Source organism: Schistocerca cancellata, chromosome 7 (genome assembly GCF_023864275.1).
Source record: "Schistocerca cancellata isolate TAMUIC-IGC-003103 chromosome 7, iqSchCanc2.1, whole genome shotgun sequence".
Taxonomy (NCBI): Eukaryota; Metazoa; Arthropoda; class Insecta; order Orthoptera; family Acrididae; genus Schistocerca; species Schistocerca cancellata.
Genome location: NC_064632.1, coordinates 453,942,344 through 453,969,805, shown reverse-complemented (window position 1 = coordinate 453,969,805; position 27,462 = coordinate 453,942,344). Strand labels below are relative to the sequence as shown.

At 43.0% G+C, this 27,462-nt stretch overlaps 1 protein-coding gene across 1 annotated transcript in view; it reads left to right on the top strand.

The window, feature by feature from the left end:
- Positions 1-27,462, top strand: part of LOC126092189 (hemicentin-2-like) — an 862,093-nt gene that overhangs the window by 830,522 nt on the left and 4,109 nt on the right. The window contains exon 8 of the mRNA XM_049907669.1: positions 18,348-18,496. Coding sequence (XP_049763626.1) covers positions 18,348-18,487 — 140 coding nt within the window. The 3' untranslated portion in view covers positions 18,488-18,496. The remainder of the gene's footprint in view (positions 1-18,347; positions 18,497-27,462) is intronic.

Here is a 27,462-nt window from a genome sequence, read left to right as displayed (position 1 = left end):
GAACCTGCGACCCGCTATTTTCTATCTGTGCAACTTTGTGGAACTGTTCCAGTCGTACGCAGTACAATAACGGATGGACTGAATAATTGAATTCAGGAACGAAAATTTGTGCATTCATTTAATACCTCGTTCTCTTTCTTTAATCACATGGAAGGCCACCAAGATCCACAGCAGATGGTTCACATTGGTTGTAACAGAATAACAGTGATCACATCAGTGATGTAATACAACCACTCCAGAAAACATTCTCCAAGTTCAGAGAACTCGTCATTTAACACTTTACACTCATATTCGGTACAAGAGAGTTTTAAATCCCTTTCCTGATTTACGTTACTCGTGTTTTTTCCTTGTCACAAATTCTGCACTGGCTACATCTGCTTCCCTTCCCGACCTCAAAAACTGAGTACTTCATATTAATTATTCTGGGCAGACGAGCTGATTCATTGCAGTTTAGTTCAGTACATATCCTGGTTAAGAAACCTACTCTGCTGTCTCCATAGGTGTCATCATTCTTTGAAGCTTCAAAGCTATCAGTGAGTCATTTATTGGAGCAATGTGAATAGAAACTTCGTAACATTTGTAGTGTGCGGCACTCTTTTCCGAAAATTGAAAGTTCAGGAATGTATGTGATGAGTTTAATGAAGACTTCCCTCGAAGTCAGGAATTTGTAACATATTGAATGCCCTTATCATCATCCACTCCCTGCGAGTCCGTCTAGAGTGGAAATGGCAGTGGGTGCTACGCCTAATTACTGATTTATGTAACACCAGATCAGTCACATTACAGGTAAACGTGCAACTACTTAGACTAAATTTATTCTCTTGTTCAAGCTTGCACTCTACGTGGGTGAGACGTTAACATCTGATCTCTCATTATAGTAGTGTTTGTAGAGGTCAAATATTATATCTCATGGTTTATTTTAGCAGTATTCCGTGCCTCGCACTCTCCAATTCCCACCGCTCCATCTCCCGATTGCAAAGCTACATGAAGATTCTCGAGGAGGCTGGGATGAGTTACTTATTACGATCGTTGTTGCTGCAGTCTTCAGTCGGAAAACGTAGTTGATACAGCTCTCCGCGTCAATGTGTCCGGTGTTAGCCTCTGTCTCTCTGGTTAGCTAGTGTAACCTATGGCCACTTCAAACTTCTTACAGTAGTCTTTGGTCTCTACCACATTTATGCTCATCTCTGTAGGACTGCCTCCATAACCCAATGATGCCTCAGTAAAGATGTTATTGTGGAAAAGTGAAACCGCGTCGCCAGCTATTTGGATTGAAGGAGCACCACTAATCTATTCCCTGCCCAGGCCGTCTCTAAGACATGAAATTTATCTCCCGCTTGAGGAGTGATTCGGCCCTGTCTTCAGAAACATAGTAAATAGATTAAGGACGGAATGGCATAAACTAACCACTTAAATAAGAGTCGACCATTATCTTAACTATGCATATTGTCATGGAATCTTAAAAGGGCCTGCTCAAAAGTAGCGCTTCCGAATTTTTTATTCAGTTCTCACTATCGGTTTGAGTGGTAGATGACTTGCTTATTACTCGGTCGACATTCCCGCTTCGTTGACGGAAATACACTCCTGGAAATTGAAATAAGAACACCGTGAATTCATTGTCCCAGGAAGGGGAAACTTTATTGACACATTCCTGGGGTCAGATACATCACATGATCACACTGACAGAACCACAGGCACATAGACACAGGCAACAGAGCATGCACAATGTCGGCACTAGTACAGTGTATATCCACCTATCGCAGCAATGCAGGCTGCTATTCTCCCATGGAGACGATCGTAGAGATGCTGGATGTAGTCCTGTGGAACGGCTTGCCATGCCATTTCCACCTGGCGCCTCAGTTGGACCAGCGTTCGTGCTGGACGTGCAGACCGCGTGAGACGACGCTTCATCCAGTCCCAAACATGCTCAATGGGGGACAGATCCGGAGATCTTGCTGGCCAGGGTAGTTGACTTACACCTTCTAGAGCACGTTGGGTGGCAGGGGATACATGCGGACGTGCATTGTCCTGTTGGAACAGCAAGTTCCCTTGCCGGTCTAGGAATGGTAGAACGATGGGTTCGATGACGGTTTGGATGTACCGTGCACTATTCAGTGTCCCCTCGACGATCACCAGTGGTGTACGGCCAGTGTAGGAGATCGCTCCCCACACCATGATGCCGGGTGTTGGCCCTGTGTGCCTCGGTCGTATGCAGTCCTGATTGTGGCGCTCACCTGCACGGCGCCAAACACGCATACGACCATCATTGGCACCAAGGCAGAAGCGACTCTCATCGCTGAAGACGACACGTCTCCATTCGTCCCTCCATTCACGCCTGTCGCGACACCACTGGAGGCGGGCTGCACGATGTTGGGGCGTGAGCGGAAGACGGCCTAACGGTGTGCGGGACCGTAGCCCAGCTTCATGGAGACGGTTGCGAATGGTCCTCGCCGATACCCCAGGAGCAACAGTGTCCCTAATTTGCTGGGAAGTGGCGGTGCGGTCCCCTACGGCACTGCGTAGGATCCTACGGTCTTGGCGTGCATCCGTGCGTCGCTGCGGTCCGGTCCCAGGTCGACGGGCACGTGCACCTTCCGCCGACCACTGGCGACAACATCGATGTACTGTGGAGACCTCACGCCCCACGTGTTGAGCAATTCGGCGGTACGTCCACCCGGCCTCCCGCATGCCCACTATACGCCCTCGCTCAAAGTCCGTCAACTGCACATACGGTTCACGTCCACGCTGTCGCGGCATGCTACCAGTGTTAAAGACTGCGATGGAGCTCCGTATGCCACGGCATACTGGCTGACACTGACGGCGGCGGTGCACAAATGCTGCGCAGCTAGCGCCATTCGACGGCCAACACCGCGGTTCCTGTTGTGTCCGCTGTGCCGTGCGTGTGATCATTGCTTGTACAGCCCTCTCGCAGTGTCCGGAGCAAGTATGGTGGGTCTGACACACCGGTGTCAATGTGTTCTTTTTTCCATTTCCAGGAGTGTAGCAACCCTCTACCGCTAGAGGGCTCCGAATTGTAGCGTCCGACATGGCGGTTTGTAACGCAACTACGTCGGTGTATGAGAAAGAGCGTGCTGTTATCGAGTTTCTCACAGCAGGCTACGTGCCTCCAAAGGTGATGAAGACTGTGTTCATTGTTTCGATACCGAAAACAAGAGAGCATGAATGGGGTTACACCACGAAGAATAACAGACTCCAAAAAAGTGTAAGACCACTCGACCATCGGGCAATGTCATGTTCACGGTGTGGTTCATGTGGAATTCATGATCGAAGAAAGCCCATGATCTCTGCAATGTATTGCGAGACCCTCAAAAACCCAAAACACTATTTCGAAGAGTTCTCCTTCATCATGACAACGCTAGACTATAAACGAGCGCTGTGACATCTGCTACAATCCTGAACCTTCGGTTCACTTTCACCTGTCATCCACACACACTCCAGAAATGGCCCCATTCGATTTTCATTTATTTCGAAAAGTTACGGAACACCTACGAGCGTTTCACTTGAACAATTATGAAGCGGTGCAAGCAGATGTGACACTGTGGCTCCGTCAAAAATGTCAAACATTCTACAGGGACATTATCAACAAACTAGTCTCATGTTGAGCAAAACGCGTTCGTCGCCAGGGTGACTATGGTGAGAAACGAATGTGTAGACATGAAGAATAAATATGTAGCAGGTTAACAGAGTTCGTTTTATTTAAAAACATTTATGAGCTTTCACATTGAAAGTCTGGAGGTATTATTTTTTAGGACGCTTTTTTTTATGAGCTTTCACATTGAAAGTCTGGAGGTATTATTTTTTAGGACGCCATCGTGTGTTGGCATCCAAATCTACAAACATATGTATTAGTATTGAAGTTTACAGATCGAATAGGGTAAAGGAAGTACTGAAATGAGTGGCAAAGCTACACAAATGCAAGAAAGCTGTTACTGAATCAATGGACAAGGCTCGGTCAATCAAGAAAGAACACACACGTAAGTAATGACAGGATGCAACATGAAGAAATAAAGCGCAATTGATGGCGACCTAGAGAGGTATGGTCTAATGATGCATAACCTTGGCGCCGACATGGAGGCGTCCGTGGACCATACACGATCGTAATTACGAATTTCCATCGTAATTCAGAATAATTCGATTGTCGCAACTAGTAAGCTGCAAGACCAGTAACTCATTCTCCTCTTAACCGGTAATATTCTATTGACTCTTCTGGTGTCCTGAAACAGTCAAACTTTCTCGACATGCACCTGAACTGTAGGACAGTGTGATCTGAAGGCTGAGTGCACCAACCACGGAAACGCGGTATGACGGCAGAAGAACTCTGGTGTTAGCGAGGCAGAGAATCTCTTGTAATCGAGGTTATTTATCGACCAAGGGTTTCGAAGAAAACGGCTGACGGCGCGTAGCTCACTTCTTTTCATATGGAACCTAACTGTGCTCATTTGCACAGTTTAGAATTGGTCGCTTTCGAAGGTCGCAGACGCAAACCTCTTATAACGGCCAGAAGCTCTTCTGCTTCGCTTCAGTAGTATATTCCGCAGGAAATCGCCGTTTCAATTTCGCATGAAGGACTTCCTTACAACGGTCAAATGTTTGTTAATCTCAAATTATTCTGAATCGGTTGTGATGATGCTTATTTGTTACTCCTCGAGAATCCCCCTTGATGCCAAATTGTGCTATAACGTTCTTTTCTTTCCAAATCGATTTAGTATAGCAATCGTTATTATAAATGACTACATAATTTGCAATATTCCTCAGTACAACTAAATTTGAAAAGCTATTCCTCTCTTCTTGTCGACGCTGTGAATCATCAACGCTACACTTTCATATACGACTACAGGCAAATACTTTTAGAATAATGTTCCTGAAACCTAAATCCATATTGTTTCAGACCGCTTTGAGATAAGAGGAAACAAAAAGGCACATTCTACAGCTCTTAGTTATTTCTGACTCGTCTATGTGACTTGGAAGGAGAAGCAGCAAGTGATTTTTAGACTTAAAGTCCAGTCGAGAATTGAGGCTTTTGGAGGACAGAGAACATTTCTGGGCTGGTGAAATATGAGGTGGAAGATCGGCAGTCTTCATTTGGTAACAACGAACCTGCGATTTAGGGAAAACATGTCTATACTGCGAAACGACTGACCTGTTTCGCGGTCACCGATTCGCACTTAAAGATTGTCTATGTAACGGCTTCCAGGGTCAAAATAAAATTTGAGTTCCAATATTCCATATAAATGCTGACCTAACTTAAAAAAACCTGCTTATTAAGAGTAATAATCTTGTGTTACAGGTTTACCGCAGTAGGACAAGTATAGCAATTAGGGAAGTGAGTATGTCTTGAGGCAGTGCAATTCACGGGACACAGATACCTAAAAAATATTCTTTCAGTATCAGATAACATCTTTCAGCAAACTTTACACATAGCTTCAGACTTTTAGGAAACTTTTTCACCTTCACATCTCCCACAAAATGATGAAGACAAAATAAATTTTTATCGCTTAGTACATTTTCAGTGTTCCTCCACAGGACGCATAATTCAAAAGACAAGGTGACACGAACGTAGAGATGCGTGAAAAATAACTAGTGCTTGAAACAGACCACAAAGTAAACTATATACATCGATTGTGTGACATTGGGGACACTTAGCGACTTCTAACTAACTGTAAATATAATTTGAAACCTTTTCTAAACTTTATCTCATGTAATTGTTTAACGTTAAATATTTAACACATTAAGACTTTCGTAAAGTAATCAGAAACTTGAAGCCGTCTTAAACACAGCACTACGATCCTTTATAGTATCGATGATCTACTGATAAAAACGTAAATCCGAATGTTGGGATTCAGATCTGAACTGATACTCTCGAATACGATTCAACTACTACACCTACTGCTTCACCGAGATTGGGTGAATGAAATGTGAAATTTGGTGTGGAATAAACATCCGTTGTAACAGTGAAGTCTAGAAATTGTGTAACTTTCGTCGTAGGCCACTTACATGTAGTGGGAAAGGGCACCAGAATTAAGAATAGAAAAAGATTCCACTGTTAAACGCTCAGAAGTATGCGGTTCTAAGCGCTATAGTCTGGAACCGCGCGACCGCTATGGTCGCAAGTTCGAATCCTGCCTAGGGCATTGATTTGTGTGATGTCCTTAGGTTAGTTAGGTTTAAGTAGTTCTACGTTCTCGGGAGTGATGACCACAGAAGTGCAGTCCCATAGTGCTCAGAGCCTTTTGAACCATTTAGTATGCGATTCATTGAGTACAATTAAGTGTTCTACGCGAGGACAGAAGAAGTTGGTGTTGATTTGGAACAGATGTGAGATCCAGTATTAGACTTCGGAGGAGCTTTGAAAAACTTACGATCTATCAAGGCAGGACTAATAAATGATCATGACACTCCCACGGAATTTCTCATACAATTCGGGGGAGTGACTACTAAACGGTTATTGAAGTTTGTATTTAGGATGTATGAAACTGTTGACTTACCACTGAACTTTCGGAAGGATTGATTTATACAAGCCCAAAGATATCAAAGGTAGTTAACTGTGAAATCTATCACAAATTCAAGTTAACGGTTAAATTATGCAAGGTATTGACAATAATTGTATGTGAAAAAATAGAAATGAAAACTGAGTATTTGTAATCTGATGATCAGTTTGCTGTATCAAGAGAAAAGCATCAGAGAATCCGTTGATAGTATAAGAAAGTATCTTCACAGCAATCTTTGTAAGTGAATTATGGGCTGTGGAAAAGCGGAGAAGAAAATCAAAGTGACTGAGATATGAAATTATAGGTGAATACTGTACTGACAGAAATACGTGGGCAACCGTATTAAAGGAAGGTGGCATGATGTTCGGACATATCTTTTAAGGCACCAGGCGATAGCTGTACGTTCCATGGCAGCAGAGAAGTCCGAAGACGGAAATAGAAGACAGGAAGTCAGAGACTGGAAAATATCGAACAAAGAATTGGGGATCAAGCAGTTTATACAAGGGGAAAGCGATAGCAGTAGAAGGCCAATGGAATTCACTAAATCATCAGTCTTCCGCGCACACAAATTCATGCCGCTGCTCTCTCTTACCAGGTCCAGCGTCTCAGAAACAAACTGATGGATTCCGTCACTGTTCACAGATAAATTTCAGCTACCGGCACAACAAATTCGCTTCGACCGGAAGCGCTTTTAACTGACATTACCTTGCCGTATATGCGATGTGTCCGCGCTCCTGCTTAGTACCACAAAAACTAGTACTGACATCATTATTTAATTCACCCGAACGTGCTAAAATTTCACAGTAATTCTATTAAAATGAAATGTATTTTTCGTAGCAGCGTCCGCGCAGAAATGTACATTAATTATCTTGGCACTCAGCAGTCACTGTGGAAACCGTAATGATATTACGAGATCTAATAATATTTTCCAAAGGACATTCGACGCGTACTGAAATTTGTTTCAAAATTATGCACATCAGAACACGTGCCACACAATTTTCGTATACGGTGAATTCGTTAACTCGGTATAATTTCAATTTCGTCAGTAAATGTATGTCAATCACGCAGTCAACAATCTGTTGCCAACAACAAAGACTGAGAGCCCTATTACTCTTTTTTCTGTTACCATAGTTATTTCGGTAATAAAAGGTCATAAGGGATTAACACTGTGTAGTGGATGGTTCTCAAAACTTGATCCTTGTCGAAGGTGGCGAGGTGTCCAGGCATGAGATTGGAGTCGCTTCACTGCTTCCATCTATCAGCGATTTCTGTCATTACTTTGTATGGGTTACGCCATTTTACACACACGTGTATTAATATTTGAGTATATGTATATTTACACAATAACTTCCACAGTCGATTGCGTACGTAGCTTAAAGCACAGTTTTCCATCTACCACTGAGATACTACACTTCATCTTTTTGTTTGTTACGGGAAGTAGGTATAACAATGCTACTGGAATTTGATGCCTTGAGTTGTTTTCTCAGCGTATTTCGAAGTTTGTTACTGTTATGTATTAAATGAAAACACAAGAATCAAACATTTTCTCCACAAAGTAGTTTGTTACCGTAAAGTAAATGTTAAAATGTGACTTCATAGTTCCTAATGAAGTATTCGTAATCAGTAACTCAGTACTTCCTAAACTTGGCCTCTTGAGTGTAGATTCACTAACAAAAAGCCTTCCTACACCTTGTAACCCAATCGCTCTTCACATCTCGAATATAATGCAGTATTTTTATCATTATACTAGCTGCAGCTTTATTATAGAAAATACATGTGGCCTAAATTTGCTAAAATAGATGGTTACTGAAAGGATGTATAAACATAGAGACGAAGGGATTCTTGCTAGCGATTGGGGACAAGATGCACTTTAGAAAAAAATCATAAATAGTATGCCCACGACTTTCCTTTCAACTACAGAAGAAGCATGAAATGAAACGCCACTTGTCGCAGATTTACATTTCAGAGGCTACCGTTTCCGGGGCAGAAAATTGAAATCATCTAATGAGCGTCTAAAATCTTCCCCTCCGAAATTACAACTAAGGGACAAGCATGAAATGAAACTGCACTTCCGTCGTAAAGTCGTTTATTAAAGGCTACCTGTTTCGGGGTAAAAGTTCACGGGAATGAAGGAAATGGAATTACGTTAAATCGTTAACTACAACGAATGAAAATTTGTAAACTTATTGCAGAAATACTACGACTCTCCCCCCCATGAACCATGGACCTTGCCGTTGGTGGGGAGGCTTGCGTGCCTTAGCGATACAGATAGCCATACCGTAGGTACAACCACAACGGAGGGGTATCTGTTGAGAGGCCAGACAAACGTGTGGTTCCTGGAGAGGGGCAGCAGCCTTTTCAGTAGTTGCAGGGGCAACAGTCTGGATAATTGACTGATCTAGCCTTGTAACAATAACCAAAACGGCCTTGCTGTGCTGGTACTGCGAACGGCTGAAAGCAAGGGGAAACTACGGCCGTAATATTTCCCGAGGGCATGCAGCTTTACTGTATGATTAAATGATGATGGCGTCCTCTTGGGTAAAATATTCCGGAGGTAAAATAGTCCCCCATTCGGATCTCAGGGCGGGGACTACTCAAGAGGATGTCGTTATCAGGAGAAAGAAAACTGGCGTTTTACGGATCGGAGCGTGGAATGTCAGATTCCTTAATCGGGCAAGTAGGTTATAAAATTTAAAAAGTGAAATGGATAGGTTAAAGTTAGATATAGTGGGAATTAGTGAACTTCGGTGGCAGGAGGAACAAGACTTCTGGTCAGGTGACTACAGGGTTATAGACACAAAGTCAAATAGGGGTAATGCAGGAGTAGGTTTAATAATGAATAGGAAAATAGGAATGCGGGTAAGCTACTAAAACAGCATAGTGAACGCATTATTGTGGCCAAGATAGATACGAAGCCCACACCTACCACAGTAGTACAAGTTTATATGCCAACTAGCTCTGCAGATGACGAAGAAATTGAAGAAATGTATGATGAAATAAAAGAAATTATTCAGATAGTGAAGGGAGACGAAAATTTAATAGTCATTGGTGACTGGAATTCGAGTGTAGGAAAAGGGAGAGAAGGAAACATAGTAGGTGAATATGGATTGGGGCTAAGAAATGAAAGAGGAAGCCGCCTGGTAGAATTTTGCACAGAGCACAACTTAATCATAGCTAACACTTGGTTTAAGAATCATGATAGATGGTTGTATACATGGAAGAACCCTGGAGATACTAAAAGGTATCAGATAGATTATGTAATGGTAAGACAGAGATTTAGGAACAAGGTTTTAAATTATAAGACATTTCCAGGGGCAGATGTGGACTCTGACCACAATCTATTGGTTATGACCTGTAGATTAAAACTGAAGAAACTGCAAAAAGGTGCGAATTTAAGGAGATGGGACCTGGATAAACTGAAAGAACCAGAAGTTGTACGGAGTTTCAGGGAGAGCATAAGGGAACAATTGACAGGAATGGGGCAAAGAAATACAGTAGAAGAAGAATGGGTAGCTTTGAGGGATGAAGTAGTGAAGGCAGCAGAGGATCAAGTAGGTAAAAAGACGAGGACTAGTAGAAATCCTTGGGTAACAGAAGAAATTAAAATTTAATTGATGAAAGGAGAAAATATAAAAATGCAGTAAATGAAGCAGGCAAAAAGGAATACAAACGTCTCAAAAAAGAGATTGACAGGAAGTGCAAAATGGCTAAGCAGGGATGGCTAGAGGACAAATGTAAGGATGTAGAGGCTTATCTCACTAGGGGTAAGATAGATACTGCCTACAGGAAAATTAAAGAGACCTTTGGAGATAAGAGTACCACTTGCATGAATATCAAGAGCTCAGATGGAAACCCAGTTCTAACCAAAGAAGGGAAAGCAGAAAGGTGGAAGGAGTATATAGAGGGTCTATACAAGGGCGATGTACTTGAGGACAATATTATGGAAATGGAAGAGGATCTAGATGTAGATGAAGATGAAATGGGAGATACGATACTGCGTGAAGAGTTTGACAGAGCACTGAAAGACCTGAGTCGAAACAAGGCCCCCGGAGTAGACAACATTCCATTGGAACTAATGACGGCCTTGGGAAAGCCAGTCCTGACAAAACTCTACCATCTGATGAGCAAGATGTATGAAACAGGCGAAATACCCTCAGACTTCAAGAAGAATATAATAATTCCAATCCCAAAGAAAGCAGGTGTTGACAGATGTGAAAATTACCGAACAATTAGTTTAATAAGCCACAGCTGCAAAATACTAACACGAATACTTTGCAGACGAATGGAAAAACTAGTAGAAGCCGACCTCGGGGAAGATCAGTTTGGATTCCGTAGAAATACTGGAACACGTGAGGCAATACTGACCTTACGACTTATCTTAGAAGAAAGATTAAGGTAAGGCAAACCTACGTTTCTAGCGTTTGTAGTCTTAGAGAAAGCTTTTGACAATGTTGAGTGGAGTACTCTCTTTCAAATTCTAAAGGTGGCAGGGGTATAATACAGGGGGCGAAAGGCTATTTACAATTTGTACAGAAACCAGATAGCAGTTATAAGAGTCGAGGGACATCAAAGGGAAGCAGTGGTTGGGAAGGGAGTAAGACAGGGTTGTAGCCTCTCCCCGATGTTGTTCAATGTGTATATTGAGCAAGTAGTAAAGGAAACAAAAGAAAAATTCGGAGTAGGTATTAAAATCCATGGAGAAGAAATAAAAACTTTGAGGTTCGCCGATGACATTGTAATTCTGTCAGAAACAGCAAAGGACTTGGAAGATGGTGTCTTGAAGGGAGGATATAAGATGAACATCAACAAAAGCAAAACGAGGATAATGGAATGTAGTCGAATTAAGTCGGGTGATGTTGAGGGTATTAGATTAGAAAAAGAGACACTTAATGTAGTAAAGGAGTTTTGCTATTTGGGGAGCAAAATAACTGATGATGGTCGAAGTAGAGAGGATATAAAATGTAGACTGGCAATGGCAAGGAGAGCGTTTCTGAAGAAGAGAAATTTGTTAACATCGAGTATAGATTTAAGTGTCAGGAAGTCATTTCTGAAAGTATTTGTATGGAGTGTAGCCATGTATGGAAGTGAAACATGGACGGAAAATAGTTTGGACAAGAAGAGAATAGAAGCTTTCGAAATGTGGTGCTACAGAAGAATGCTGAAGATTAGATGGGTAGATCACATAACTAATGAGGAAGTATTGAATAGGATTGGGGAGAAGAGAAGTTTGTCGCACAACGTGACAATAAGAAGGGATCGGTTGGTAGGACATGTCCTGAGGCATCAAGGGATCACCAATTTAGTATTGGAGGGCAGCGTGGAGGGTAAAAATCGTAGGGGGAGACCAAGAGATGAATACACTAAGCAGATTCAGAAGGATGTAGTTTGCAGTAGGTACTGGGAGATGAAGAAGCTTGCACAGGATAGAGTAGCATGGAGAGCTGCATCAAACCAGTCTCAGGACTGAAGACCACAACAACAACAAGAACTACGACTCTTGTTTCTCAGTTTATTGATTACGACACTGCTGGCTGCAGATCGTTTACCAAAATCAAATCAACATTATCAACAGCCACTATGAAGTAGTCAACACTCTATATCAACGGCAGGTACTAGATACTGGACAGTTGCAAGCAATGTGCAGCTACTCGCGGTGGTCTAGAGTGAGCTGCAATTATCATATGTCAGAAAAACTTGGTACACAATATAAAATTTGCTAACGAGGAACCGATTTATGGTCGAAACTAATTGTTTCCAATTTTGACCGCCAGGTGGAAGTCTGACGCTGTACAGCCTCTGGTCAACGTCTCCGTTGCTTCTATCGAACAAACCGTGTAAACAGCAGTTAATAATACATACGTATTACGCCTTTCTCACTTCGTTGACATTTTCTACCAACGAGCTGTTCCTAATTGATTATACGGGGTGTATCAGAAAGAATCATCTGATTTTAATAAAATCATAACAATTACGCTACTTGAGATATGTGCGTGAACAACATACTGTTGGAAAGAGCAAACTCTCGAGATTTACATTCTCCTACAGCACAGAGCACTAGATGATGGCATGATCATTTCCGAGAAACAAGTTGTTTGTGTAAAGATAAATCGAAGGGCCGTCCCGGGGTGACTGACACAGACGTCGAAAGCATCCGCCATAGTTTCACAAGGAGTCCGCAGAAATCCGTTCGCCGTACAGCTCGACAGGTCAACATGGCCCTTATGTCAGTCTGGTGTGTGATGTATCGACGTTTACACTTGAAACAATACGAACTTCCGCTACTGCAAGTTCTTCGTGAAGGTGACAAACAACAAGGTGTGGCATTCTGTAATTTCGTTCTGCCAAAACAGAGGATGACAGTTTTTTTCGACGCTTATTGTTTAGTGATGAGGCAACATTCCATTTAAATGGGAAGGCGAACTGTCATAATGTGAAAATACGGGGAACGGAACGGAACAACTTGAAGTTGTACAACGTGAGAGGAACTCTCCAAAATTTATTGTGTTTCGTGCAGTTTCATGGGAAAAGGAGTATAGTACATTTTTGCTTGCTGAGAACAGTTACAAGAAGCACATACCTCGATATGCTTGAGAAACTTTCTTTTCCCACAGTTGGAGACTGATCCGAACAACTTCGTTAACCAACAGGATGGGGCACCACAACATTGGCATCTGGTAGTGAGAAAATTTTTAAATCAAAGGATTAGTGAATGGTGGGTCGGCCGTCATAAAAGACTCTGTTTTGTGCCTCTGTTACACAACAATGAATAAACTGAGACATGTCATAGCAGCAGCTGTGGAATCCGTTACTCAAGACATGTTCGAAGCCGTCAGGGAACATTTTGAATACAGCATTGACATATGCCGTGGATCTCAACGGGGGCATGTTGAACACCTATGAAAAGATATTATAAAAAAATGTTTTTGAGTTTCTCGTTCATCAAAAAACAAAATTCATTGTATATGTTGAAACGTCCCCTTAGAACAATTATATAAGACTGCTTAAACTGACACACAATATTTTTAGCTCAATGCAATCTGACTTTCTAAAATCTCTACAAAGGAATGGCCCTAACTAACATTAACCTGTACCTTTCACAAATCACTTACCTCACCAAAAATCTTCGTTACTCGAACTACTGCAATACAGCGAGCGCCACTACTGCCAGCTAAATAAAAGCTTCAAACTACTGAAGGCACTAACTACTGATAGGGATAGTTAGCAAATGAAAGATTTTAATAGAGAACAAACAATGTATTTACCTTAATAGTCATAATATATAAAGGAGTTCATAATATCCAGTATAACAAATTTCAAAACTCCGCCATCTCTCTCCCCACATCCACCACTGCTGGCGGCTCACCTCCAACTGCGCAACGCTACGCGCTGTTCACATCCAGCTGCCGGTGCCCAACACTACAATGGCAGACAACAATGCAAACTAGCCACAGACTGCACACAGCACAGCCAGTGATTTACATACAGAGCGCTACGTAACGTTGCCAATAAGAAAGCATAAACAGCCTACTTACAATGTTTATTAGTTTATGGAATGTAGACGTGCCAAATCTGATGATTCTTTTTGATACACCCTGAATACAGAAACATTTATATTCGTCTTCTTTGAATTCACAATGTCAGATTTGCATCTGGTGGCCAAAATTCGAACTAATTTTTTTCCAGCGTATATCAGTTCCGATTTAATGTATTAGAATGTGTACCAAGGTAAGCTGTCATACGATAATTACAGCCCACAGTGGACCTCTGTGTGTGCAACTTTGTACACACAAGCACCATCGGCGGATATCAGTCAGCATTACAGGTGCCTTCATATAATCTTCGACGTGCAAGATGTGCACCATAAGAAAGTTTGGCTGCGGGAACGTGTTATTGCTATCACTAATGATATGGGACGTGACAAGCTTGCACAATATGTTTCGAGGCTCTTGTTGCCGATATTTTAATTCCTTGAGTGGTTCAGAGGTTGGGAAAGTCTATCTACGCAGAGACTAAACTAACGTCACCCTTCACGTTACGAATTGTCTGTCTTAGCCATGTATGAGACAAAGAGAGATGAATGCCGTGGTTCATCTGTGTCTCAGAGGTCCTCCCTTCAATTCTTTTCCTCTTAAGAAGGTACTTTCTCTTACTGAAAGAGAAGAACATTTTAATTTATTCTCTATGGAGATATTAATTTATAGTTCACTTTAAGACAAAGTTGTAACCATCACAAGAAAAAGGATTTTCATTCTTTTAGTATATGTTATATTTAATCTATGTCACAAAGAAGTGTTTCTTCTCTTTCTTATTTCTATTTATACAGGATTACAGGTAATACCTGTAGACTGAAAGGAAGAGGTGTTTACGTTATATAGCAGAAATTTTTATTCAGAAAATAAAACGCAGAAACTTGGCAGCGAAGGGATGTCTGGAGTCTGAGAGGACTTGGGTGGAGGAGGTGATATGAGGTCCGAATAAAAATCAGAAAGTTGTTAAAAATTAAAATAAAAAAAACTAAATGAAAGTGGTAAAATGGTCACGTTAAAATATGTTGGCTGTGTGACTCGATGTTTCGAATCTTGCTGGAGACAAAACCTTTACCTCCACAGTGACAGAGCTAGAAGCAGCCAAATCGATAACCAGAAAGCAAATCTTAAGAATAAAAGCGCATAAAAAATCATCTCATACTTAGATTCATTGGCATACCTATAAAGGTGAAAACATACTGCAGAATTGCAGAGGGCCCAAATTTTCTGCCTCCAGTAGAACATTTTTTAATATTTTTGGGAAGACACAATTCTACTGATGAAACTGTAGAACAACAATCTGTTAACTAGGTTTCGTAAAGTGTACACTCACACAGCCACATCTCTGAAACTTTGTGAACACACGATAATGCTATACCAGGATAACACAAGACTACGCTTAGACTTAAACCACTTTTAGGTTAAAGTTGTGTAATATCTTGCTAATTCGTGATGGTTGGAGCACGCTCGTGTATGTTACGAATACTTTATGTTTTGTTCAGAAGCGTCATTTCATTGTAAAGCTATCACGAAGTCTCGTAATTCATTTGTATGAATTTGCATGCATGTTTTATAGTGTTTTCGTTTGTTCATTGAACGCAAGAGTTAACATCAGAGAGAAATTTATCATCAACAATATAGTCCATAAAATTAACAAACGCTCTCACAGTGTTCCAATAGTGTATTGAGGCCAAAGCTATAGAAGCATATTAATATATTAAATATATTACCTGATCAAAAGTTTCTGGACACCCCTATGTGTCCTATGCACTGAGGAAATGACCACCATGAGACACTTGAGGGGAATGAACGGAATGAAAGGAAACCCGGAGTTATGTTGCCAGTAGAGAAGCAGTAAGAAACACAATTGGTTTGTCGGGAAAGTAGCAGTAATAGCAGAATTGGTCGATTAAGAGGGATCGGTTGCTTCGAACGTGGTATACTCATCGGATTTCACCTGAGAAATAAATCCACCAGGGAAACTTTAATCGTTCTAAACTTTCCCTGTTCAACTGTTGTGACTGTGAAGTGGAAACGCAAAGCAACAACCACGGCTAAACCAAAACCAAGCAGAGATAATGTACAGGGACCATCGACTATTTTGGACAGTGGTTGTAAAAATTCACATGAAATCGGCGGAATGAGTTACAAAGTGTTACCAGCAGTTCAGGTACCACAATGACTGAGCATAGGAAGTAAAAAAGAGTAGGGTACGAAGTCCAACAGCTCCTATTATACCACACATTTCTGTAATCAGTGCTAAGGGATGCTTTGAGATGGTATAAAGAGCGATACCACTGGTCTAGGTAAATAGGTAGGAGTGATTTGGAGTGATGAAATACGCTGTACTCTATTACTGTCCGATGGAGATGTCTGGGTTTGGCAAATGCCTGGGGAACTTTACCTTACGTCGTGTGTAGTGCCAACAGTAAAGTATAGATGTGGTGGCTTTACGGTATGGGGACGTTGTTTGTGGTTAGTGTGTGTTACACTTATAGTCCTTAAGACAACGGTAAGTCCGGAAGACTATTAACACATTTTACAGCATTGTGTATTGCACAAATTAGAGAAACATTTCGGAGACGGTAACTGTTTGTATCAGCTGTAATAAAGCAGCACATGTCATCGAACGGTTTGTAGACAATAACGTTGCTGAAAACGGGTGATCTGCCCAGAGTCTTGACCTGAAGCAAATGGAACACCTTTACGATAAATCCTAAGGTAGAATTCAGACCACATCCTCCAACATTACTTGTCTTGAGGAAAAGCCGCGCGGGGTAGTCGCGCGGTCTTAAGCGCCTTGTCACGTTCCGCGTGGCTCTCCCCGTCGGAGGTCCGAGTCCTCCCTCGGGCATGGGTATGTGTGTTGTCCTTAACATAAGTTAGATTATGTAGTGCGTAAGCTTAGACACTGATGACCTGAGCAGTTTGGTCCCGTAAGTCCCTACCACAAATTTTAAAATTTCTTGAGGAAGAATGACTTGACACTACCCCACACACATTCACATATTTTCAATAACATTTTTCTGAGTTTGTGACAGCATAGTAAACTATAAAATGGCGACCTTTCGGCGACTATTGCAAGACGCCTTCCACAGGGTGTATTGCTAACTGCTCAATGGACGCTAGTTTAATTACTTATATACTACGGAGGAGTGTTGTCATTGGATATGAGGGTGAGGTGGAAGGGTATTAGTTGTTCTTTTACTGGTCTTTCATTGCATTTTCTCATTGGCTGTAATACTAGTTTTCCATTCGAGTTTCCTCAATTGCTTGCCATTGGGGAAATCGGCGAATAGGAAATTGAGCGGCGACTGCAGCTGGCGCTGTTTACTGTCAGGCATCGGAAGTATCGAATATTATGGTTGACAATGCGATCAGAAACGCAGAAAAATTTTATTGACTGTGACAACGGCCGCGGAAGCCTGCGTTCATATTCATATATTTTGTTGAAAGTGTCCCCATCGGAGTTGAAGCCGTCATATAGGTGAAGGGTGGGCTCACCTCGTTCCTACAAATGTCCATTAACAGCTGTTCAGAAAATTTGATCGGATGGAGCATTTTGTTAACCGCTGTTTGAAGGGTAGTCCCGTCAGCACATCTATTTTCTTGGTAATTGTTGCATAAGGATCGTACATATCAACTTCTTAAGACATTAGGAAAGTGAGTGTGGTGAGGGATTATTTTCCAACCAAACCCCTGTTCAGTCCATTTTTTGAAATCGGCGAACAGCTGGCGAGAATTGTGATAAAACTGCCACAATTGCTGCAGTCTCCTAGTTCATTTTTCTTATAAAACGACCAAAAGGAGTTTCAGTTTTCCAAAGAAAAAGCGGGTGACGTTACAAAAACGTTGGTAAACAGTTTGTACTATACATTACCCTATTTGTTCTTATTGTATTTCCAATGTCTTGTGAGAACGTAAACATATCTTCAGTTGAGATGTCTTTTTTGAAGGATTCAGCAACCAGCTTTTTACCACCATAAAGCCTACTAATCTCGTCACCAGGAAAGTTCCGTGTACTCGTTAAGACAACTGATGGTATTTATGCCATAATGCATGCATACAGTGTGCTTGAACACGACTTTTAGTTCAAGTGTATGGTGATGCAAAACCCCGTCCGGCTATCCTAGTTCGGTTTTATCTTGTTTTCCCCACATAGTTTCAAACAAAATTTGTCTTTTCAGGTGGACTTGTTCTGCTTCAATTTGGCAAAGGTGCAGTGCACAGTAGTAGCACACGAATCTCACGTCAGCACCTGGACTCTCTTATGATCCACCCACCTGTAGTGACGCTGGCACCACTGTTGCAGGCGACAACACGGCGGCCATCCAGCGCCAGTCGGCATCGGCGGCGCCCCCACCTGCTGCGTCGCGACGCCCCTCCTGGCTGCAGAGTGCACCGGTCCTGCTGGCAGCTGCCGCAGCGGTCGCCTTCTCGACGTCGAGGTGACACTGCTAGGTGCGTAATCCTCACCGCTCTGCAAGCGACGGGGCTCCTAGGTCAGAGACGATGCGAGTCCCCGTTCCGCTCCCCTAAGTCCAGTATGAACCACCGTAAAGAGCCTAAGAACCATGTAAAGAGCATATAACAATGTGGACTATATTTCGACATCTGCGTTTAAATTCTGCAAGCCGTCTTACAGTCCGAGATGTAGGTTACTTCAAGTGCCTCTGTACATGGTCTTAAGGGTATATGCTCAGATATTTCTATTAACGACGGCGGATAGTGTATTGAACAACATTACATGAAACTTCCTGGCAGATTAAAACAGTGTGCCGGACAGAGACTCGAACTCGGGACCTTTGCCTTTCGCGGGCAAGTGCTCTGCCAACTCAGCTACCCAAGCACGACTCACGCTCCGTCATATCAGCGCACACCCCGCTGCAGAGTGAAAATCTCATTCTGGAACATTACATCAGATTTTACTTCATTTTCACACTAGTTTGGTTAATACCTCCAGAACGTGTGGCACTAGCAACCCATTACTTTTCTCCTGGTCAGCAAGTCAAGTACTGAGGTGTGGATACATGAAGAAAAACGCTTACCCTATACTGACAGGCGTAGTCCACTTCAAGACTCAGTTACGACAGTGCAGGAAACATCAGGTACCAGATATTTGCGGGAAGACTGTTAGAAGCAGAGAAAAACGTCTAACACAGTACAATGTGTACATATTAACGTACCAATATCAGGGTATCTGTACCTGTACCCCTAAGATCAGGTGTTTGCTGCACCCCCCCCCCCTCCCCACCAACCCTCTCATGAATGGTGTGTGCGAAGTACAAGTCGCGGTAAACCTCAGAAACAAGTTTCACTTATTTTCTTATCCTGGAATTGCTTCTTTCATCATTGGTCTACACCATGGGCCTGTTCGATTCACGTTTTTCTTCATCTTCCTACAGACCTTGTACCAAAGATCTGAAATTTAATGCTTGCTTTGGTACTCTCGGATCTGGCATTCTACTCTGCACCATTTTTCGAAACGCCATAATTGTCTCCCATTTCGACGTATAAGGTTGAAATTTGGATCAAAGGTGCCTACTACATTCTTCTATAATGGTGCAAAATCCTGGTGCCCTGTGACGTTACCTTCAGGCTGTACGGCTCTGCTACCAGCGACGTGTCGCCACTTGCGATGAACAGGCCAGAGCTCAGAAGTTCACGTGACGTGTAATGTAGGTTAACGATGTCACACTGGCGCAAAATTTGTCAACAATTCGGCGCAGCGTCAAGATGGACGTATCTTATGGTGGAAAAGTCGTCAGGGCATCTTGCCTATATTTCCCCCTTTTTGTGACTCCGCTATGTAGGGCAGTACGGCGACAACCAGCGTTGAAATTACTCGTTTTTTTTTTTTTTTTTTTTTTTTTTTAAGGGTGGCCGAATAAAATATTTTATACTACCTCTGCTCAGAATCAACACAAAAGGGCCTCAGGGGATGCCATATGGGGCTTTAATAAAACCACCACTTTACTTGGGGCGTCGATTCCCGCACCTTTTGCTCTGGAAACGACAGCTCTCACTGAGATGAACAACAGAAAGACGTCCTTGTCAACCGTTGGCGCTTCTACATCCGCGTTGAACATGATCGCACGCCTTTGGAGTACAGCAGCACTGCAATTTTTTCTCTGGTGTAAATATTAAGAAACTTTCAATAACATTCGACGAAATATGAACGTGATCTGATTTAGCACAGGGTGCTTACGCTTTCTCAGCCATCGTCTTACACACGCTGCTGTGGCGTGATCACATACGAGTGTGACATCGAAACATGTGTGAATGAAACGGGAATGGGCCCTCTAAGACAAACCAGGTCGCCAGTACCCTCCGTGCCACCTACCCAGATTTATTGAAAATATTAACAATGTGCCCTTACAAAGAAAACTTATCAAGTAGCCCCAGGTGCCTGAAGGCAGGCATCCGTTTGACACCCCTCAAATGGAGGATATCTGCCTGTAAGAGTCTAAGACTACCTCGTAGGTTTTCTCTGAAAAGCCACATTTTTAAAATTCTCAAAATATGTAGGTTGATGTCACTGAGGATGTGGTCAAGCTGGGGAGTGTTAAAGGGACCATTTCGATTTTTTTTCAAGAAGGTGTCAGTGTCGCATCCCGCCAAGATCACGCCATAGCAGTGCGTGAAAGCGAATGGCTGAGAAAGCATAAACAGCCCTTGCGGCTTCGGATCACATTCCGATTTGATCGAATGGTTTTGAACTGTCCGTACTGGTTCCAACTTGTACACGAGAGCATTGCACTCCAAATGCAGATGCATATGCAGGCCTCCAATGTTCTCAGTCATAGACATAGATTGGCACTTCCAGATGTGTCAGCAGCGTCTAATGTTGCCAAGAGCATCGTCATATTGCTGAGAACTGTCGTTTTAGACAGCGAAATATGCTTGAATTAACATCCCAGATTAAGGACTGGTTTTATTCACGTCTTTTATGACACTCTTCATCCGTTTTTGTGCGTCTGAAATCTTTTCTTAGACCACCCATAACAAAATCGCGTGATTTCGGCGCTGAGTGTCGTCTTTCTGCCCAATATAGTAAAAACGTGTGTAACAAGGTGTGTGACGCCCTTCCATCTGAGAAACGTACACCATAACGTTGTGCAGAATTGTGGAGAGATTTGGCGTCAATGCGACACCATTAACCTGCGTTACACATCAAGAGAACTCCTGAGCTCTGGCCTTTTTTATCATGTGTCGTCACCTTCATGTTTGAAACGTCATGCATCCCGAGGGTGACGTCACTGCGCACCACGGTCTTGCACTGTTACAGAAGATGTTTTTAGACTCATTTGAGCCGAATTTCAAACATGTATGTAGCACTGGGCGTCAATTAAAGGATTTCGAAAATACGAGTTTTCAAAAATTTAATAACTGAGTTGCACACTATATATGTTCCAACCAGCTTTGCTCAATTATACTATATCTTCTTACTCAGAACACACACCAAGCTATGCTCCTATGTATTTGTTTCATAGTCTGTCTAATCGTGTCCATCCTTTCACCTCTCCTACAAATTTCACTTACTCTTTTGAATTCTACATTTTTGCTTTGTAGTATTTGCCCAAGTCTCACTTCCTAATGACAATGTGGTGGCAGCCATTAGCTTATAAAATTTTATTTTTGTGGCTGGTGCGACTTTATTTTTCGGTGTTCTATTGATTGTCCTGCATAGCATTTGATGTTTTTACAGTTTGTTGTCAATGTGGAGGTCACTCTGAAAGATCATACTATTTCCCAGGTAACTCAAGTGACTAACTTTTTAGTTGTTTTGTTTCCTATTATGATCTCAGTCCTGAGTGGCTTAGACCCTTTGCAAACAATCACTTTTATTTTTGTAATGAATATTTTCCTATTATGTTCTTTAGAAATTTGGTTAAGTCTATAGATGGGTTTTTGTATCGACGTTTACTATCCCTTACAATTGCAACATCATCTGCAAAAGGATATGAATTAAAAAACATCTCATGTGATAATATCAAGACTGGATCGGTTTGTTGTTTTAATGTCTCAATCACATCGTCAATGACTGTATTAAAAATAGTGGGTGATACGATACACCCTTGCTGGACACCTTGGTTTGTACATATGTCTTCTGATACAGCATGGTTATTTCGTAATATTTGTCGCAGGAAGTTACATGTTGCGCGACTCTTCGTCGGTGATGACTACACGTTCTCGCATTGGATATCTGTCTCTTACATTGATAAAAGTCGTCTAAAGTCCCAGACCAATGAATAGTACTTACGATTCCGTGTAACATGTGCTTTGTAAGTAACTTTTTTCGTGGATACATCATATTTCCTTAAGGTTCTTCCAATCGCAGCCTAAAATCCGATTTTCCGAAGGTTTGTTGGATGTAGCCCTTCCACTTTAGATCACTCCGAACAATTTCCAATTATTCATTCCCATTATTAATTAATCCGGTGCTTTATCGCTGTTACCTTAAGCGAACAGTATTAATGCTGAAGACATTTATTTAGGTCTAGTGTCAACTGCAATTTATTGCATCAGCATCAGTCCTCCGTAGTTTTGACGTTGCAATCCCTCTATACATAGCATAGTGTCTAGGATCAAACGGTGCTATCTGCTACATCACTTATTAACGTTGTCTACAGTTACAACGCTACAAACTACCCTTGGGATACTCCTTAATATATAAATCGGTAGATTTAATCCAAATACGAAGAGCATGTTGAGCTGTAGCTTCTAGAAAGTCTTAAAACTACACACAGATCTATACTGAGTCAGCTCACGTTTTGTTGAGTAAACAACTGTGTAGCACTGAATCAATACCCTCAACTAGTATAGTTTTCACATTTGTGTTATGATACTGTCTTACCTTTGCCCAAATGATACGGCATACCACAATAAATACTGTGCAAGCAGAATGAATAGTTGAGACAACTGTAGTACAGGAAAAAGCCACTGTAGTATAGTATGACCTAGCTTATGGTAAATTAGTAATGGAAGAAGTAGTACTTTCATACATTTTGAGTGAGAGAGAAATCTTCTTACGTAGACATTTACTTGCGACAGCTAAATGAACAACTTACGCTAACGGAAAGTGTCAGATTTATTTCTGCAGTAAGTGTTACAGTAAACAAAGATGCAACCACATCTGTCTGATATACAGCGGAAGTGACAATATGTAATTAGTTCACGGCTGCAGCATGAAATCACGGTGTACGACGGCGGTAATATTTCAATAACTGACAACATTAGCATCGTCGGTTGCGCTTAGCAAGATAATTGGAGCCTAATTCCTTCCCTTTGCTTTTCCAGTTGCACACCCGTGGTGGATACATGATGTCAGATCTTCGATTTGAGCTTTGATTCACATATTCCCTACAGATTCGAATGCAACTTTTCTGCCATCCCACCATATTACACTCCTGGAAATTGAAATAAGAACACCGTGAATTCATTGTCCCAGGAAGGGGAAACTTTATTGACACATTCCTGGGGTCAGATACATCACCTGATCACACTGACAGAACCACAGGCACATAGACACAGGCAACAGAGCATGCACAATGTCGGCACTAGTACAGTGTATATCCACCTTTCGCAGCAATGCAGGCTGCTATTCTCCCATGGAGACGATCGTAGAGATGCTGGATGTAGTCCTGTGGAACGGCTTGCCATGCCATTTCCACCTGGGGCCTCAGTTGGACCAGCGTTCGTGCTGGACGTGCAGACCGCGTGAGACTACGCTTCATCCAGTCCCAAACATGCTCCATGGGGGACAGATCCGGAGATCTTGCTGGCCAGGGTAGTTGACTTACACCTTCTAGAGCACGTTGGGTGGCACGGGATACATGCGGACGTGCATTGTCCTGTTGGAACAGCAAGTTCCCTTGCCGGTCTAGGAATGGTAGAACGATGGGTTCTATGACGGTTTGGATGTACCGTGCACTATTCAGTGTCCTCTCGACGATCACCAGTGGTGTACCGCCAGTGTAGGAGATCGCTCCCCACACCAAGATGCCGGGTGTTGGCCCTGTGTGCCTCGGTCGTATGCAGTCCTGATTGTGGCGCTCACCTGCACGGCGCCAAACACGCATACGACCATCATTGGCACCAAGGCAGAAGCGACTCTCATCGCTGAAGACGACACGTCTCCATTCGTCCCTCCATTCACGCCTGTCGCGACACCACTGGAGGTGGGCTGCACGATGTTGGGGCGTGAGCGGAAGACGGCCTAACGGTGTGCGGGACCGTAGCCCAGCTTCATGGAGACGGTTGCGAATGGTCCTCACCGATACCCCAGGAGCAACAGTGTCCCTAATTTGCTGGGAAGTGGCGGTGCGGTCCCCTACGGCACTGCGTAGGATCCTACGGTCTTGGCGTGCATCTGTGCGTCGCTGCGGTCCGGTCCCAGGTCGACGGGCACGTGCACCTTCCGCCGACCACTGGCGACAACATCGATGTACTGTGGAGACCTCACGCCCCACGTGTTGAGCAATTCGGCGGTACGTCCACCCGGCCTCCCGCATGCCCACTATACGCCCTCGCTCAAAGTCCGTCAACTGCACATACGGTTCACGTCCACGCTGTCGCGGCTTGCTACCAGTGTTAAAGACTGCGATGGAGCTCTGTATGCCACGGCAAACTGGCTGACACTGACGGCGGCGGTGCACAAATGCTGCGCAGCTAGCGCCATTCGACGGCCAACACCGCGGTTCCTGGTGTGTCCGCTGTGCCGTGCGAGTGATCATTGCTTGTACAACCCTCTCGCAGTGTCCGGAGCAAGTATGGTGGGTCTGACACACCGGTGTCAATGTGTTCTTTTTTCCATTTCCAGGAGTGTATATCTACATTGAATGTGGTTTTTAGCAACATAGCTGTATCCAATCAGTGTGTACGAAATGTAGTTTGTATGATAAAATGTGTTTCACATCGGCTCCTGTTTTATTAGTGTAATTTGTGTCTTTTATTAATAACAACAGGAAACTTCTTCTTTGAGAAATATATGTACTGGGAGCCATATCGTTTTTATGTTCACCACGTTAAAACTTTAGGCGTGAGTAAATGGTTGCCATGAGCCTGAGGAATACATTCCTGTAAGGAGTTACTTGTGGATTTGTTACTCTCGTACCTGTAATATAACCACTGTCTTTTGAGGATTATCTGAAAAAAATCTGGATTCCATTTCCAGGTTCGAGTCACAAGAGTGCAAGAAAATGTCAAAGAGTTTCAAAAACAACGCACACTCTCCTGTACAGTGAATGTTTTATTCTGGTTATTACACTCTAAGACAAAAAAAGGGCGCATCTCGAAGGAATTATCCAAATGTGACGCTAATCCGTAACCGTGATGTGATATACAGAAAAAAATTATTACAATTTCAGAAAAAAATGGACGATTTATTTAAGGAAAAGAGCTTCTGAAAGTGAGTAAGTTAATGAAACGTTGATCCACCTCTGGCCAAGATGCAAGAAGTTAGTCGCCTTGGCATTCATTGAAGAGATGCTGGAAGGCCCCCTGAGGCATATCTTTCCAAATTGTGTCCAACTGGTGCGTTATGTCGTCAAAGTCCTGATGTTGTTGGAGGGAAATACCTGTGAAGCTCCTAACGTTCTAGATTGTGGACAGATCTGGCGACCTTTCTGGCCAACGCTGGGTTTGGCAAACACGAAGACAAGCAGTAGGAACTCTTACCGTGCGCGAGCGGGCATAGTGTTGTTGAAATGTAAGTCCAAGATAGCCAGTCATCAATAGCAACGGAAAAGGAAGCAGAATGTCGTCTACGTACTGCTGTGCTGTAAGGGTGCGGCGGACCAAAACCAAAGGCGTCCTGCTATGATGTGAGGTCACAGGCCGGATCACCACTCCTGGCTGTTTGGCCGTAAGGCGAGCGACAGTCGGTTTGGCATCTCACCGCTGTTCGAGGTGTCAGAGACACGTCTTCGGTCTGGAATCTCATTGACTGGATTACGATAGTCTTCAGCGATGAGTTACGATTAGGAGTGAGCCCCGATGACCGGCAAATACGTGTTTGGATACGTCCCAGAGGGTGGTGGGATACTACACTATCTGTCGCCTGCTGGTCTGGGTGTCATTTCTTTTTCTGGCTGGATACCTTTGGTTGTCATCTGACGCACACTTAACAGTGCAGATGTTGTCGACGGTGTTCTACGCCCAGTTCAGTTGCAGTTAGTGGCAGGTCATCCTGGGCATACATTTCAGCAAAGTAATGTCAACCCACACATGGCAAGTTTCCACTGCTTGTCTTCGTGCCTGCCAAATCCAGCCGTGGTCAGCGAAGTCGCCGGACCTCTCTCGAGTTGAGAACGTTTGCAGCATCATGGCCAGGACCCTCCAACCAAATCGCGCAGGAGATTATCTAATGCACCAGGTGGACAGAATTTGGGACGATATCCTTCAGGATAATATCAATGAGGAGCTGAATAACTGCATATACAGGGTGTTACAAAAAGGTACGGCCAAACTTTCAGGAAATATTCCTCACACACAAATAAAGAAAAGATGTTATGTGGGCATGTGTCCGGAAACGCTTAATTTCCATGTTAGAGCTCATTTTAGTTTCGTCAGTGTGTACCAATTCCATGGCCTCCACGCTCTCCTGACCTCAACCCTCTTGACTTTCATTTATGGGGGCATTTGAAAGCTCTTGTCTACGCAACCCCGGTACTAAATGTAGAGACTCTTCGTGCTCGTATTGTGGACGGCTGTGATACAATACGCCATTCTGCAGGGCTGCATCAGTGCATCAGGGATTCCATGCGACGGCGGGTGGATGCATGATCCCCGCTAACGGAGGACGTTTTGAACATTTCCTGTAACAAAGTGTTTGAAGTCACGCTGGTACGTTCTGTTGCTGTGTGTTTCCATTCCGTGATTAATGTGATTTGAAGAAAGTAATAAAATGAGCTCTAACATGGAAAGTAAGCGTTTCCGGACACATGTCAACATAACATATTTTTTTTCTTTGTGTGTGAGGAATGTTTCCTGAAAGTTTGGCCGTACCTTTTTGTAACACGCTGTATAAGGGCCAGAAGTGGACCTTTGGTGTTGTTGTTGTGGTCTTCAGTCCAGAGACTGGTTTGATGCAGCTCTCCATACTACTCTATCGTGTGCAACCTTCTTCATCTCCCAGTACCTACTGCAACTTACACCCTTCTGAATCTGTTTAGTATATTCATATCTTGGCCTCTCTCTACGGTCTTTACCCTCCGCGCTGCCCTCCAGTGCTAAATTGGTGATGCCTTGGTGCCTCAGAATATGTCCTACCAACCAATCCCTTTTTCCACTCAAGTTGTGCCACAAATTTCTCTTCTTCCCAATTCTATTCAGTATCTCCTCATTGGTTATGTGATCTACCCGTCTAATCGTTAGCATTCTTCTGTAGCACCACATTTCGAAAGCTTTTATTCACTTTTTGTCCA